Source organism: Lepisosteus platostomus, chromosome 1, assembly GCF_059453375.1.
Source record: "Lepisosteus platostomus isolate fLepPlt1 chromosome 1, fLepPlt1.hap1, whole genome shotgun sequence".
Classification (NCBI taxonomy): Eukaryota; Metazoa; Chordata; class Actinopteri; order Semionotiformes; family Lepisosteidae; genus Lepisosteus; species Lepisosteus platostomus.
The window spans coordinates 21,085,357-21,102,005 of NC_142611.1; the positions used below are offsets into that span (position 1 = coordinate 21,085,357).

The 16,649-nt window shown below is 36.5% G+C and overlaps 1 protein-coding gene across 4 annotated transcripts in view; it reads left to right on the forward strand.

Moving 5' to 3' along the window:
* egf (epidermal growth factor) overlaps window positions 1-16,649 on the forward strand; it is a 60,514-nt gene that overhangs the window by 17,582 nt on the left and 26,283 nt on the right. For 3 of the 4 annotated variants that reach the window (XM_088627215.1, XM_088627223.1, XM_088627231.1), the window contains 7 exons: window positions 1,412-1,534; window positions 6,189-6,311; window positions 6,816-6,941; window positions 9,626-9,762; window positions 11,224-11,372; window positions 14,120-14,224; window positions 15,951-16,174. In XM_088627215.1, coding sequence (XP_088483341.1) covers window positions 1,412-1,534; window positions 6,189-6,311; window positions 6,816-6,941; window positions 9,626-9,762; window positions 11,224-11,372; window positions 14,120-14,224; window positions 15,951-16,174 — 987 coding nt within the window. Of the gene's footprint in view, window positions 1-468; window positions 477-1,019; window positions 1,111-1,411; window positions 1,535-6,188; window positions 6,312-6,815; window positions 6,942-9,625; window positions 9,763-11,223; window positions 11,373-14,119; window positions 14,225-15,950; window positions 16,175-16,649 lie in introns of all 4 variants that reach the window. The other variant, XM_088627234.1, reaches the window with a different exon arrangement.

Consider the following 16,649-nt stretch of genomic DNA (forward strand, 5'->3'; position numbering starts at 1 on the left):
TGAGGTGTCTATGAACACAGTCTTGGACAGATGTCTGTACTTCCTCCACAGCTTTTGGTACAACTGCCCAATAATAATAATAATAATAATAATTGCTTATACTTATATAGCTTTACAGGTAATGGGGATCCCCTCTGCCACCACCAATGTGCAGCATCCACCTGAATGATGCGACGGCAGCCATAGTGCGCCAGAACGCCCACCACACATCAGATATCAGTGGGGAGGAGAGCAGAGTAATGTAGCCAATTCATAGATGGGGATTATTAGGAGGCCATGATTGGTAAGGGCCAATGGGAAATTTGGCCAGGATGCCGGGGTTACACCCCTACTCTTTTCGAGAAACACCCTGGGATTTTTAATGACCACAGAGAGTCAGGACCTCGGTTTTACGTCTCATCCGAAGGACGGCTCCTGTTTACAGTATAGTATCTCCGTCACTATACTGGGGCATTAGGACCCACATAGACCACAGGGTGAGCGCCCCCTGCTGGCTCCACTAACACCTCTTCCAGCAGCAACCTTAGTTTTTCCCAGGAGGTCTCCCATCCAGGTACTGACCAGGCTCACACCTGCTTAGCTTCAGTGGGTTACCTGTTGTGAGTTGCAGAGTGATGTGGCTGCTGGCCAATGACTGTACAATCATTCATGTGACCTAATGGTGGTGAACTTATGAACTGTTACAACTACAGGTGTTAGGATCAGTCATGTTTAAATGATGTGACACACAGGGTAAAGGAAATGGTGGCAGAATCCTCTGATGCTGCCCACTTTTGAGCCAGTTGTCTTTTACACACAGCATAGCCCTGTAATGAAAGTTTAGAGCATATTGGAGAAGAGACATATCCCTCACAGGGAGCATCGCACTCTCCCTGCCACCCAGAAAGCCACAGGGGTTGTTGTGTTTGATAAGAGAGTCCTGGCTGACCATTGACACTAAGTATAATTGATTGGGGAATCCCAGTCATAACTGAATAATGGCATAACCCAGGCTTGAACTTGTGATGCCTAGATCATAGAATTCACCTGTGTTACCTGTTGAGCTACTTGGGAGGCCACACTGTGCATTTATGACAATGAAAACCAACTTCAGCCTTCAGATCATATCAGGTACAGTATGAACAGTAGAAACTATTGATACTGGCTGTATTTATTACATAAATTGTATTTTTCTGCTTTCATAAACAATATAAACATAATTGTGCGTGTATATGTATATAGATCCCATAATCCACCTATACTGATATATTCTGAAGAAATAGTGCACTTTACATACAGAAAATAACACACCAGAAACAAATAGACTAGTGCAAATATATTTTTTTTACATTGAGAGTGCTTCTCAAAGAAGAATACTGCACTCTACCCTTTTGGCTTAAAAACCTTTTGTATTGTTTTTTTTTTCAACTAGATGTCAATGAATGTGCGTTTTGGAACCATGGCTGCACTTTAGGATGTGTTAACATTCCTGGATCCTATTTCTGTACCTGTCCTGACAATTTTGTGTTGCTTCCTGACATGAAAACCTGTCAAGGTAAGATAATCTCACTGTACTTTAATTAAAAATAATAAATGTCATTTGCAGCGGTGTTTTGCCGAAGAAGAGAGGTTCCTGGTAAAACACCAGCAATAAGTCTTTAGTATTGTCCCTTAAACTCATAGGAGTGTGAAGCACCTCCGCTCTCACTCTCACCTTTAATTTGAGAACTTATTTTTAGAGCCTGTTATTTTTATTCTTGCCAGTCTCGAGGCATTTAAAGATGAGATGACTTATTCTCACTCAAGAAATTATTTATATTCCCTTTTAGCTTAACAAGAAAGGAGTTGTACAATTTTTGTAACATTTCCCCAAAAACTAAGTTTGGACCCTTTCTCACAGCACAGCACCTGTGAAACAGACAAAATAAACAGAGGAAATATTTGTATAGGTTAGCTCATTTGATGCATCCCATGTAATGTTTTTGCAGTTTATCCACATTGTTCCATGATAAGAAACTTCAGCTTTAAAAATACCTTATACACAAAGCAGAGGAATGGAGGTAAGGAGATAAAAAATAGTGAGACAGCATGAGTCTGTCACAGTGACATAATCCCCTTGGAACCTGGTTAGTGTTGAATTCTCCAGGTCTCCAAGTCTCTGAGCAGTGGCTTTGTGTGGTTCTGAACATGGATTTACCAGTGAGCTTTTGTGAACAAATCCTAGTGACAGAGACACACTCACCACAGTCCATGGTCCAGGATGTTTCGTAGACCTGAAGTCATCAACAGTTAAAGATTTGGAAAGCAAACAATTCAATTTTGTAACTGAGAGCTCAGAAGATACAGTAGCCTGACGTACTGTACATAATTTCCACACTGCCTTTACTAAATTGCCTGATTGACTCTCCCAATCTGATTCTGGCTAGGTAATTTGAACTTTGTTTTAGAGAGCTGACTGTCCTATCATTTAAGAATTTCCTTTATTGTGCGATCCTCAGGTTAAAAGAGTTCTCTCCAAATTTGACGATGCATCTTTAGAATAGAGATGTTTTAAGCATCTGGGGTATTGGAAGGGAGTTTTAACCCTGGATTGTATTCTTTTATTTAGAAAGGAAGGTTCATCTCTCTCCTTGGTATGTTTAGGCTTTGTATAGTGTTTCAGGTCACAGGGTTAAGTTTATGGTATTTCTGAGTACAGTATATATCACCCCAGCTTCTGAGATGTCTTGTTTTGTAAATAGTGTAACATTTAATGTTGTTTGTTGTGTGATTTAGTTTTGTGTTATTGTTATTTTAATATATTACCTTTAAACCTCAACTCATATACTAATATAAGGCAGACACAATGCTGGATGTTTATGTGGCATCACCAGTCTTTTTTATTCTCTTCCCCTTAATTACATTTCTTCCTTTGCAGTACTGTAAATCCAGTAAGAGTGTGTGAAAAGCATTAACATAACAGTGCTACTGTAATGTAGATAGGAAGTGTATAATACAATACAGTTCTTGTTAATACATATTTTTTTGTTCACATGTCTCTGATTTATTTCTCTTTTGATAGAGCTGTACTCACGTGCCTAAGATCAGACCTACTGTACAGCTCAGACTTATTTCCCAGTATACTTTACTGACACCATCCTAGTTTGTAACAACATGACTGTTAAAATGCAAATCATGAATGGTTTGCTTTTGTCATTCTTAAATTAAATTTGAAGGTTAAACAAACATCTACAGCTTGCAAGAAAGAATATAATGCTAAAAAGAATTTGTGTTAAATTATTTGAGAATACGGGATAGTAAACATTAAAATCTAGAAAAGAAGTATGAGGAAACTACAGATAGTACCTACTTCTTTTAACTTACCAAACATTTTATCAAATTTGACAGGTTAAAAAAAACTGCCCTTTTTCCTTTTCTGCCACAGGACTGACTTGATAATCTTTTCTCCCCACATTGCTTCAGCAGGTTTCACTTTAAACAACAGAAGTGTGGTTTGTTTAATCAGTCAATAGTGGATAGTTTACATGCACATCTCTTTTTGTAAAGAAGTACTGCCTGTTTTATGTCATAAACGCAATTCCCCTAATGTTTCAATGTTTCTATATCTAATAGTGCAATGTGATTAGAAGTGTGTGAAACTCATAAGAAGCAATAAATGTAATCAGCATTTTTACAATACTTAAGCAGGTTTAGAGTAATGTCAAAGTCTGTGATGATCATTGCAACCTTAGGCACAATCCATCATATTGACAATGGAAGACTAACAAACCTTAGCATTTTTTCAGTCAGTCCATTTTGGTGGTTTTTAGATTTTATGTTTACACATTATGATGATGTAGATGGTTTAATCTTAAAACAAAGATAATTCAAGCTAACAGAAAAACAGGAGTGTGATATTTTAAACTTAATGTAAACAAAAATAAAGAATTATACTTATACTTCATCAAAAACTTTTTTACTGGAAATTGACTACTATTTTGTGCAGTCAATAAGAGAAAAAACTATTCACCATCCTTCCATTTATGTACCACTTTGTTGAATTACAAAAGACATATACACATTTTTAAAGTGATTTTTCAAATCAAAATTTGAATGCTCAAACAGAACACTATTATGGGCAGAACAGTCTGAAAGAGAACACTCTCTCTGCTATGAGAAAACCAAAATTCAGGTGCTCACAATTACTTTAAAAGTTATACAATTAGTTGAATGGCCTCTTTTCTTTTTGTATATAATAATATTGCTCCATTTGATTGTAGAACAAACAATCATATTTCCATACATTCCCTTAGTCTGATAATGAATTGGAAGTACTGTAAAGTATACAGTATATATGTTTCAAAGATACAAAGTATTTCTTGGGGGCACAGTGGTTAGCATTGCTCTTGTGCAACATTGGGGTCCTGGTTTCAAACCAGGTCTGGGGGGGCTTTCTGAGTTGAGTTTGTATGTTCTCACCGTGTTTGTGTGGGTTTCCAGTGGGTGCTTTAATTTCCTGCCACAGTCCAAAGACATACTGATACTGTAGGTTAGTTGGCTTCTGGGAAAACTGGTCCTGGTGTAAGTGTGTGTGTCTTTGTGTATACTGTGCAATGGTCTGGTGTCTTATCCAGGTTGTATCCTGCCTTGCGCCTGTTGCTTTATGGGATAGGCCCCAGCTCCCTGTGACCCTGGTTTAGAAAAATTGGTTAGAAAATGGAAGATTGGATGAATATTCCTTTAAGCAAGCTGAAATCAAGTATTAAGAAAGGGAAGGTTTATTGCACTTTTCAAATACTGTCTAGATCAGGCTGTTTCTTCAAACTGAACAACTGAATAAGGATTAAACTGGTTAGGGATGTCACCAGCGTTGAATCCAAACACTGCAGAATTCAGTAGATGAGAGAAAATGTCCATGAGTCAACAATATTCTAGTCATTCCACAGAGCTACTCTGTACAGTAGAGTGGTAAACCCATCTCAGATCCCACATGGAGATTGTGGCAAAATGTTTTAGTGATAATGTAAACACGTGGAAAAAAGTCAAGTTAAAACTGGAACTTTATAGTCTAAATGCAAAGCATTACAGTTTGCGTAAACCCAACCAAGAGCATCACCAAGTCAGCAACATTCCTACTGTTTAGCAGGGTGCTGGCAGCATGATGTTATGTGACTGATTGTCATCAGCAGAGACTCGGGAGCTTGTCGAGACTAAAATGGAAATAGAGCAAAATATAAGCAAAGTTAAGAGGAAAACTTGTTTCAAGTGTTTTATTTGTCAGTCATACTTTATTTCTCTTAAACATACACACAAAGAGTAATCTGTTTCTTTTGATGCTTAGTATATTATGCATCTGCCTATATATATTATATATATGTTATATATATTTCCTGCTGGTAGAAGAAAAATACGTTGATTAAGACAAATCAGTAAAGACAGTTAACATTTCAGAAATACATTTTTCTCTAGGTCTTTGAGTATCCAAGATAAAAAAGTTAAATCTCGTGTGGAGATTGGAACACTGCTTTTAAGTGATACTGTAAACATGTGGCAAAAGGAGAAGTCAAAATTGGAACTTTATGGTCTAAATGCAAACCATTACGGTTTGGACAAACCCAACACAGAGCATCACCAAGTCAGCAACATCCTTCCTGTTTATCATGGTGCTGTCATCATTATGTTATGTGTCTGCTTGTCAGCCATACTTCTTCTTCTTCTTCTTCTTTTTCACAGCCTTAGTCCCAGACTGTCCTGGGGTCAGCTGCTTTGGTTGCTCTTCTCCATTTGTCTCTGTCGAGCACATCTTCCTCACTCACTTCACATACCTCCATATCTTTTCTCACACAATCTATCCATCTCTTTCTAGGCCTGCCTCTTCCTCTGTTACCTTCCACCTCAAATTCCATTACCCTCTTTGTTACTTCCTCAACGTCCCTCCTCATGATATGTCCATACCACCGTAACCTCGCTTCTCGCATCTTCTCAACCACATCCACCACCATGTCAGCCATACTATATTACTATAATACGTGCCCACATAAACTTATTGAAAGTAATACGTTTCTTTTGATTCTTAGTATATTATGCATCTGCTTGAGATTTATGTTACTATATGTATATTTTCTACTTGCAGAAATAAGTTGATTTAGTCTAATTGAAAGACAGTAAGCATTTCTGAAATACGTTTTCTTTATGTTTTCTTTTAAATCTGCATGTATTTATTGTTACAGAGGTACTCCCTTGTGCAAACAACTTTACAGAATGTAGTCATGGATGTATTCAGACAGATAAAGGAAACATCTGTTTCTGTCCAGAAGGATCCATACTGAGACCAGATGGAAAAAAATGTACAGGTGGGATTATATCTATCATCATTTCATAGAAATGAAATTGTATGTGTACTTTTACAGTGACCTATATAATATGTAAAGTTCACATAATTATCATTAACATCTTAGTTTTTTTTGCATTAATGTCATTTTTGTGGTGCTTTATGGTCTAATTGAAGCCCCGAGACAGGCTGAAAGTTATCAGTGTTTGCTAAAAAATAATCTTTACCTTCTCTTTAATACTGTTGGTAGAGCATAAGACTCATAATCTCAGGATAGTGGGTTTGTGTCCCATGTCAGGCACCAGGTCCTCCATGTTGGAGGTTGGGCACAAGGCTAACAACAACAGGATGTTGCTGCCCCTGTATGCCGGAAGGCATAACTGGCAAATATCCATTCATTTCTTTAACAGATACAGAAAATATGTATTGTAAAGATTTTGATGAGTTAATTTTAGTTTTTGTTGTATATGCTAAGAAAATAAACAAGAACCTCCAGAGGTTATTGAATATTACATCTTGTGTTCAGGGTGCTCTTCATCAGACAATGGAGGCTGCAGTCAGATCTGTGTGCTTCTGAGTCCTGTGACGTGGGAGTGTGAATGTTTGCCCGGCTATCAACTGGAACCAGATGGAAAACACTGTGCTGCTTTAGGCAAGTCTTTCTGATTGTGTTCTGCACCAGTGTCTCAAGAGATCCACAGCCAAAACCATGAGTTGCAGTACCTTGCAAAAGTATTCAGACCCTTGAACAGTTTTCACAATTAAAAGCTACTTTTAAGTTTGTAGTCAAGGCGCATTGAAGTAGCAATTACTGTTCATTAACATAGACCATCTACTCCATATATTCAAAGTAAAAAACAAAAAGAAAAAAATTAATAGATAATACAGTAACAAACTGGATTACATACCCTTTGGTGTGGCAGATCAAAACCAATTTAGGTGCTCTACATAACCTTAACATGTCACATAATTAGTTGAGAGGCCTCTGTCTGTGTGCAGACAGGACATCATTTCACATTAAAGGCATCACTCTCTGCAAAAATATTTTTTTAAGTATCCAACCATGAAGATGAAGGAGCTATTAAAACAACTTGGATAAAATGTGTAGAAAAGCACAGATTATTAGGAGGGTAAAAAAATAAAGAAACATGAAAACACTGATTATTTCTTTGAGCATGTGAAGTTGATCATTAAGAAAGGGAATGTGTATCATGCCACCGAGATACTGCTTAGATCTAGTTGTTCCTCCTAACTACTGTAATCAGCTGGACAAGGTGAAAACTGGTGAGGTCAACTGTGTATTTGGAAGAATTAGATTTCAGTAGCTGTAGAAAAATAGTAGAAAATGTCCATGAGACAACAAAATCCCAGTTACTCCAAAAAACTGGACTGTATGGCAGAATAAAAAATCCATCTCAAATCCTGCATGAAGTTTGCAACAAAGTTTTTTTTTTCAATTGATACTTGAAAAATGTGGCTGAAGGTTTTATGGTCAGAGAAGACAAAATTTAACTTTTTTTGCTTTAAAAGCAACTCAGCATAATACATCACTCACTAAGTCACCCCTCTACTCTCATGTGTGGTTGTGGCAGCATTAGTTCCCCTCATAAGCAGAGACCAGGAAGTCTTGTCAAGACTGACGGGAACATGGTGCACCAAAGTACTGGCAAATCGTAGAGTAAAACCTGATTAAAACCTAAAATTCTCAAAAAAATTAGCCTATCAGTAGTAGAAGGGCCCAAAGTTGATGACCAAAGCTATACTGGAGTGGCTAAGTGAATAAGAAAATGAATCGTCTTGAGTGGCCCAGTCAATGTTCTGAGTCCTATTCAGAGTCTGTAGAAAGACATGTAACTCATTGTCTGTAACAGATCCCCAAGCAACTTGACAGAGCTTGAGCAAATCTGACAAGCAGAATGGGCATAAACTGCACCAAGCTAGTATGCAGTTTGCAGTGGTAGAGACTTTTGGCTGTAATTGTTGCCAATAGTGTTTCCACCAAACATTGTTCAATGGTCTGAATAATTACTGTATGCAATCAACATGTTTCATTTTTTCTCTTTAGTTTTTTGTCTTTGCTTGCAATGTGTATGCACTTTCAGAAACAAAGGCAACAAAAACAGGAAATGCTGGTCTACAGGAAGCATTTATAATCTTTTACAAGTTTGAGAAACTGTAACCACATTACAAATTTATGTGGGCATGTTTTCAAAAAGTATGCCATGGATGAATATAAGAGAGAATGACTAAAAAGCTTTCATTTTGCAAAGTTTATTTGTCTTTTTGAGCTTCCGAACAGTATGCAAAACTTCGGACATGATGTTAAAAATTCATTTTTGTTTCTCCTTTTTACCAATCAAAACATTTTTTTCTTCAACAAGTGTAAGCTGCAGAGATAAATCATGATTTTGTCAGTGTCAAATTGAATTTGTTTTTTTTTACTTCATGAGACTTATGAATAGGTCAAATTCATTTTGGAGTGGTTGTCTTTAGCATGAATTGCTTAGTGGAGAGTGCAGACTTTGCTTGTCCACCAGTCTCAAAGTACTAAAGACCTTTGTCATCTGCTTCTACTAGAAATGTTTGCATTTTCTTTCTGTAAATGGAGAAGCATGTTTTGCTCTGGATTGTAAACTTTGAAAGTTATCCTGATTCTGAACAGTAAAAAGACAAAATGTTTATACATGCTATATTTGATCTTTATTATATCAACAATGAAAATTCATTATTTTACAAAAAACTGTTACCTTTTTAATCTTGAGTTTTGGAGGTAGCCTCCATTTCCTTTTTCTTTCTACTCACACTTGCCAGAAATGTGAACTACTGAAAGCTCAACCCACTTCCTTATTTCAGTCCAGTTTTGAAATCTCAGTTGCCAAGACCAACTCAAACACAAAATTGAATATTTTGCGCTCCTAACATCTTGGGAATTTTAATTGTGGCTATGCACAGTTCACTGCCATGGATCATATACCAGACATAGTGTAGAAGAAATTGTATATAAGATCATATAAAGCAACAAGTTCCCAAAGTTTATGATTACCATTGAACACTGATGGGTGTGTAGATTTAATCATTTCATTGGAACATTCTTGCAAAATCACATAGATTCTATTAACCTTTTTATTTATTTAGTTTCAGTTTTATTTGGGGAACATGTATCTGAACATTTTGCGAATGTATTGCACATATTTTACATTTTAGTTACATAAAGAATGGTCTTGTGGAATGAAATACATATGGTTGTTGTAGTTCTGAAAATCATTTCTCTTTTTATTTAGAGTCTCACTTTTAATGTGTTTATGAAGGAATACAATTTTTTTTGTGTGCATCCAGGACCTAGGTCTTATTTGCTGTTAGCAAACACCATTGGTATTCAACGGATCAGCATCGATGGAACAAGTTACAATAGTCTGGTGGAGGAGCATATGGAAAGTATCTTAGCTTTGGACTATGACCCAGTTGAAAAAAAGGTACTGTAATTCCATTAGGCCTTTAGTTAACAATGCTTTGAGAATACTGGTATTTACTGTATTTCATGGATTATCTTAATTTCAATTGGCCTATTAAAAAAAGGCAAAACAAGGTTACATTTGATGATACAGGAACGTGAATGAATAGATTTGAACTAAAAAAACTCAAAATGAATAAGAGAATTTGAACAAGTTACATTGTTTTTCTTCCTTACCAGAATGATACAGAAAATATTTTTTTTTACATTTTCACACTTGAACTAATAGGTGAATATATTATCCATATAATGTTAATGAGTCAACAGCAACACAGTGTAATATCTGTTGCACAGATACAGTTTTTTCAATCGGTACTAACTGGAGAGATACAAACAGATTCACAGCATGAAAGATGAGAAGGTAAAGACACTTTAAACTAGCTTACAAATTAGGTAACATTTAATTTAAGGGTGTGAACTCCAATTAGCTCCTCAAGCATCCTGACACTGCCAATGAGTAACCTTATTACTTGGCCTGTCTCTGCTCTTATATACTGTTTCAGACCCCTTTAGGAATCCTAACTCATTCGTGTTGGTCACCTCCTGGGAAAGAATGCAGAGATCCTTGGCTGGTCTTCCCAGGTCTAGCCTCAAACACAGTTCATGACTCATTACACTCAGATCACATTATCTTTACATGAGGCCCCGCAGTATTCAATTTCATTCCCAAATAACACCATGGCGCTGGGTTATCTCTCCATCTGCATTAACTACCATTGGAGAATCCATATATATTATACTGTATGGCACCCAGATTCTCTCTAACTTATTACTAATCTTTGCTCTCTCAGTCTTAGTCCTCTCTCTCTAAAATTCATTCATGTTCTTATTCTTAACTAATTACCAGGCATAAAGGTTTCAATCTTACCCCCTTGCCCAGCTCTTTCTGATTCCACTAATTACTGGACTTTGGAGTATTCACTCCTAAAACATAAACACTCCTTCCTTCGTCACCCACGCTTCTCCCAGCTGATCTTGTTTAACCAGGGATGTATCATTATAACAAAAACATTCATTTTAAAAAAATCAGCTTTCTTAAAACAAAGATTGACGCTGCCAATGATCTTGATGCAAAAGGTTGGAAACAGGGCTGTTTGCTCCTGCAGAAGTAATCACAAAGTTTCTGCTGTAGAACATTTATGTTTCTCTAGTTCATTTGGTATTCATTCTTTTTCTTCAGTTTTCTTTTAAACTTTTATACTGAGTTTTAAATGTGTACGGCCTTTTGAGTACAGACATTTGAAAATAGGAGTTGATTGCCATACTGGTTGGGGGTTTAGTGGATGGAGATGGGGATTAGGATTTCTCTACTCGATGTACAGTATTATTGATGGATGTTATTTTTGTACACTGTTTGCAAAATGAAGCAGGCAACACATTTTACCAAACCTTTACTTGTTATTGCTGTCTGGTTGTGTTCCAGGTCTATTTCACCAATACAGCCCTAAAGAGGATAGAGAGAGCAAACCTGGATGGCAGAGAAAGAGAGGTTCTGGTTCACAAGGATGTAGATTTACCCGAAGGGCTTGCAGTGGACTGGATTAACCGCAAGTTGTACTGGACTGACCGCAGGTAAGTCTTCATTGGCAGAGACATACAAGCTTTAATTAGAGGTGCAAAGTCGATTAACTGTAGCATTTTTTGTTTTACTTACACATGATAGTCAATGACACATTTTGCTTCTTCTAGTGTTACTTACCTTGTGAGAACTGGCCACGGAAAAATTAAAATTGGCCTGAATATTAACAATGACCAACATGTGGCTCTGCAACACCAGCACCATAATTTGCATTTTAGAGCAGCATATAAAAAGTCAAACAATGCTGGAAACAAGAATTCAGTTTTTTAAGATGTGAGATTTTCAAATAAGCATGTAGTGAAAAAATATTTAAAAGTATCTGTCTACATGGTTTAAATATCTAAATATTTCTATAAGAGATATAACGTATATATATATAAATATATTAAAAAATAATTACACAAAGGAACAGGTTGCTCAGCCTTGTATAATGTATTGCATCATAGTTTACAAGTCTTCATCTCTCCAGGTCTTTTTAAAAATGACCTCACAGCCTCAAAGAAACATTTCTATCTTCTTCAGATTTTGTTTGGAGCAGTCGGCTCTGTGAGCAGAGAAATTTGCAAAGTGTCTGATCCAAAGCTAAATATTTAACCTGCAATATATGTTCTTTAAAAAAGCTGCAAAAGGTTAATAGTTGCAAATTTAGCACTATACAAACCAGAAAAGGAAAACAAAACATTACTGCCTTTTGTCTTTGAAACACAGTTTTGAAAAATGACCACATGTTTATGTTGAAAAGATTTGAAGTGAGTGAAGTTTAATTAAATTTGAGAGCTAGTATCCAAATTGCTTACATTTTTTTTGGAAAACAGTTGCTTTCCAGGTCAGAATAGAAGGCCAGGAGACAAATGTCATTGCAAATCTTCTCTGGAATGTTATTTGGTTCACTTTTTCCACAGGATTACCAGCTACTTTCCATAGATCTCTAAAGTGATATCCATCTGAGCACAACTCTTCTTCTGAACAAAAGTCAAAATTATTTTAAATTGAAATTGCTGAAAAATGATAAACAAAATATAATCGGTCCACATTCTTTATATATAGAATTTTCTAATACATAACTTTCCACTATGGATAAACTATCTTTCCAAACTCAGTTTCCATTTGGTTGTTTGCTTAGAGTGAGAAACTCCGAATGAGATACATTATCTAGTATTATGGTGACCATGCTTTCTGAACTATTTGAGGAAGTGAAAGAGCTTTGAGAAGCCACTTTTAAAGGCACTATAGAAAAAAGGTTATTTTTTATAGGTGCTTATTATTACGGCATTATTGCAACACTGCATGGTAATTATGCAGATAATCTTCTATAAACAATATAAAATACCTGCTTGTATATAATTTATAAATAATATACAGTAAAATCCCCAATTCTTCATATGGATTTCAGTAAGTCTTAATTGTACTACTAGAATTATTTTGATGCAGGAAATAAAAATAAATTCTGACACTTAAAGATACTTGCCTAATGTGTACCTGGTTTTGTATTTTGGTATTTTGTTACACATTTTGATCAGCACAAATTAGTCCTAGATTATTTGTGTTCCTTACTAAACTGGGAATGTAATAAACATCACCAGACACTGCTTAAAACTATCTAGCAAATGGAATTGTAAAAAATCTTTTTAACTTAATCTTATCATTTTTGTTAGAAATCAGTTATAGAGTAAAGCATTAAATGATGTCAGTTGTATTTGTAGCACAGGTTTGTAATTGGTATCAATGCTGAAGAGGGAATGTCATTTAATAATGCCTTGTTAGGGATTAAAAACGTAAATCTCTTTTGTCCAAGTGTATCCAAAAAAGCTTGCTAGGAGCTTATTATATTATTTACTGTATTGATATTTCTGTACTACATTCTAAATAAAGAATAGGGAATATTGTATTGAAGCTATGCATCATATTACATCTGGAATTATATCTGGACTATGTGAAGGTCACATATGTCCAAATTTGTTCAATTGTACGATCTTAAGGGGATGTCTTTTTCACCACACTGTATATTGTATAGTTTACATCTCAATATAAAGAAAGACAGGAGTAAAATATCTGAAATCACCTCACAATAATAAAACAGTGAGCTCCCAAATGCTTGAACAACCAAGTACAACTACAGTCTATGTCAAACATTAAAAAACAGACATCTATACATTATATAGCCTAGCTGAGCTGAAAGTTTGCAATTTTAGTTTCCCCCATTTATTATGACAGTAGTAATGTTGTCTGGTGTTGTTTTAGCTTTATTTCACTTGATTTTGGTGAAAACACCACTATCTTCAGAGACTGCATAATGAGGTGTTCCTATTAAAACTGCCCATAGTTGAAGCCATCCTTTAACTGCAAGGTGCTAGACTGAGTGCTAAATCCCTTTTTCACCTGGGGGAGGACCTGCTTCATGAACTGACCTGTGACACTGCTTTGGGAGGAGAAATTTAGTACAGTATATGGTTTCACCTGCTATTGTTTTGTGTTCCATTAAAAACATTCAATATAAAACATGCCTAGATCCACATAATGCATTTATTTTTCTGGTCACCTGACTTTGTCTGTGCTCCTGCTTACTATACTGCCCCAAAATTAAATGCTACTTAACAAATGGGTGCTGACCATTGAGAATCCTGATTAAGCTGCTTTCTTTCTAGTCAAGTCTAGAAAAATCTAAATATAATGAATGAGTCAATTTTTTGGTTATGCTTCATTCACAGAGTTGTTAACACCGCCTCTTTGTATTCCTTAGGTTGTCGAGTATTGAGCGAAGTGATTTGAGTGGATTAAACAGGGAAATGGTCATCAGAGAGGATATTCACAAGCCAAGGGCAATAACTCTGCATTCAGTGGCAAAGTAAGGTGTTGTACAGCGGTCTCTGGCATCTCCCTGACTGTCCACTGTCCACTCTTGAGTGAGTTGTCACTCACACAAACAAAAAACAATACATCCAATTTCCAACAAATGTTTGAAAATCCCACAGAATGGTTTCCAAATAGAAAACAAATAGAAAAAAAAATTCATAAGAAGAGCAGAAAGCAAAAGGCTGAAGCTTATAGTATAAAACAGCCTTTTATCTCAGATTTTCCTGTCAGCCCTGTTTAACGGTAATGCTCTTCTCAGTTCACATAGGGTTTAAGAAGGATTATTGAAGTCAAGCAAGCTGCTCTGCTCCTGTCCTCCCTACACCAGTTCCACCTCGTGGATGAAAATAACATTGCTGCGGCCTACACACTTTCTCATCAGAGCATCTGTTAGTCCGATATGACATATTCAGTAATGAAATGGGTTCTTAGTCAGGATTTTCAGATGCACGCGTGGTAGGGAAAGTGTTTGATGCAATGTGGGAAAGCAGAACAGAACTGCAGTGACCTCTGCAGGTCCTACAAATGGCATCCATATGCTGTGAATCCAGTTTATTTTGCTGACATTCAGTAACATAGTCACTATAACGGTTGTTGTTATCATGGATGGGTGGCTAAGTGGCACAGTGGTTATTAAGTTAAAAGTAGCAGATGGTAAGGGATGAACCCTATGCATATACAGGGAAATAAGGGAAATCCAAGGCCGTAGTCCAAACAAACACTAAGTCAAAATGCCAAAAGATCTTGAAGCAATAACTATCCAAAGGAGAATCCAGAATTTGTGGTCAGAAATGCAAGGCAAAAAATCCAAGGGCCAAAAGAGAAGCAGAGAATATCTTAGAGAAATGGAAAGTGTAGCTCTCAGGGAATAAACCTCATACTGAGCAAGGTTGAAACAGGGGGCACGGTTTAAGTAGGCTGAAGGGGAGGTGTGGTGATGGGTTAACGAGGTCTAACATACAGTACGTCTCCCAGAGTGGATGAGGTACATTCTATCTGTTTGGGTGCCCTCTGGTGGCAGGATGTTGGTACTGTAACAGTGGTTAGCATTGCAACCTTGCAGTACTGGGTCAAATCCGACCTGAGGTGCTCTCTGTGTGGAATTTGTCTGTTCTCTAGGTGATCCAGTTTCCTTCCACATTCCAAAAACACACCGGAAGGTTAATTAGCTTCTGGGAACAAATTTCCCTTGGTTTGAGTGCTTGTGAGTCTGTGTTTGTGTCTGCTCTTCGATGGATTGACATCTCATCAAGGGTGAACCATGCCTTGCACTCATTGCTTGCTGGGATAGGCTCCAACTCCCCTGCTACCCTAAATTGTTCAGTAGAACAAGTAGCCCTACCAAAATGGAGAATGATGATGTATCAGGCAGATGTTGTGGACTTAAAGGTGGAGTTATTAATAGGACTTAATAGTTCCCTATAGTGCAGTTATAGGGAACTATTTCTTTCATTGGGGAAGCAGAGCATTTTCTTTTTTCAGACACCAAAACATAGAGAAACCATTTACTGTAATCAAGCACATTTCAGTATACCACATCAGCTACAGTATTAAAGCACTTTTGTGATATGGTGAAATACTAATAGCCTGAAATCTTCATTTGATTTAATTGTGGGTGATTTTATTTAATTTTTAATAATAATCGGTTTTATATGTCTCTGCTGTCCAGGCTAGGATTTTTGGTGTTCATTGATGTGTTTTGTTTGTTTGCTTTTGAGGAAGTTGTTCTGGACAGATGTGGGTGAGAGACCATCTCTGGAGAGTGCTTCTTTGGAAGGTGGTGACCGAGTCATTATTGCCAACACAAGCCTAGTTTATCCCAGTGGGCTGACCATAGATTATGTGGAGGATAAGCTGTACTGGTGTGACAGCAAGCGATCAGTTATTGAAGTAGCAGATCTGGATGGCTCCAACCGCCGGATTTTGACAGACAATGAAGTAGGTGAGGCTTCTGGCAGTGATACTAATTATTCTAACGTTATTCTAACTAAAGTTATTCTAACTGAAAATCACAGTAAACCATCACTGTGGGAGTTGCATAACTTTGAGTCTGTAAAATGAGCATTCTGTTGGCTAATCCCCAACTGTCTTAATATGTTAAGTTCATTCTGAAAAGGCAAACAGCAATGCCTTATGTTACCCAACAACATCTTTGTTACCCAACAGATCTGGCAGATGAGGAGAACAAGGAATAATAATAATAATAATAATAATAATAATAATAATAATAATAATAATAATAATAATAATAATAATAAAGTAAAGATACAGCCATACCTAGAACTACATTTACAAAATCACCCAGCTTTTCTACACACACAATGAATGTGGCAATATTAGAAGCACCTGGGGAAGTAACTGACTCATAATATTATATGAAATGAAATATCTTCAGTTAACAATCAAGAGTTCTGCTG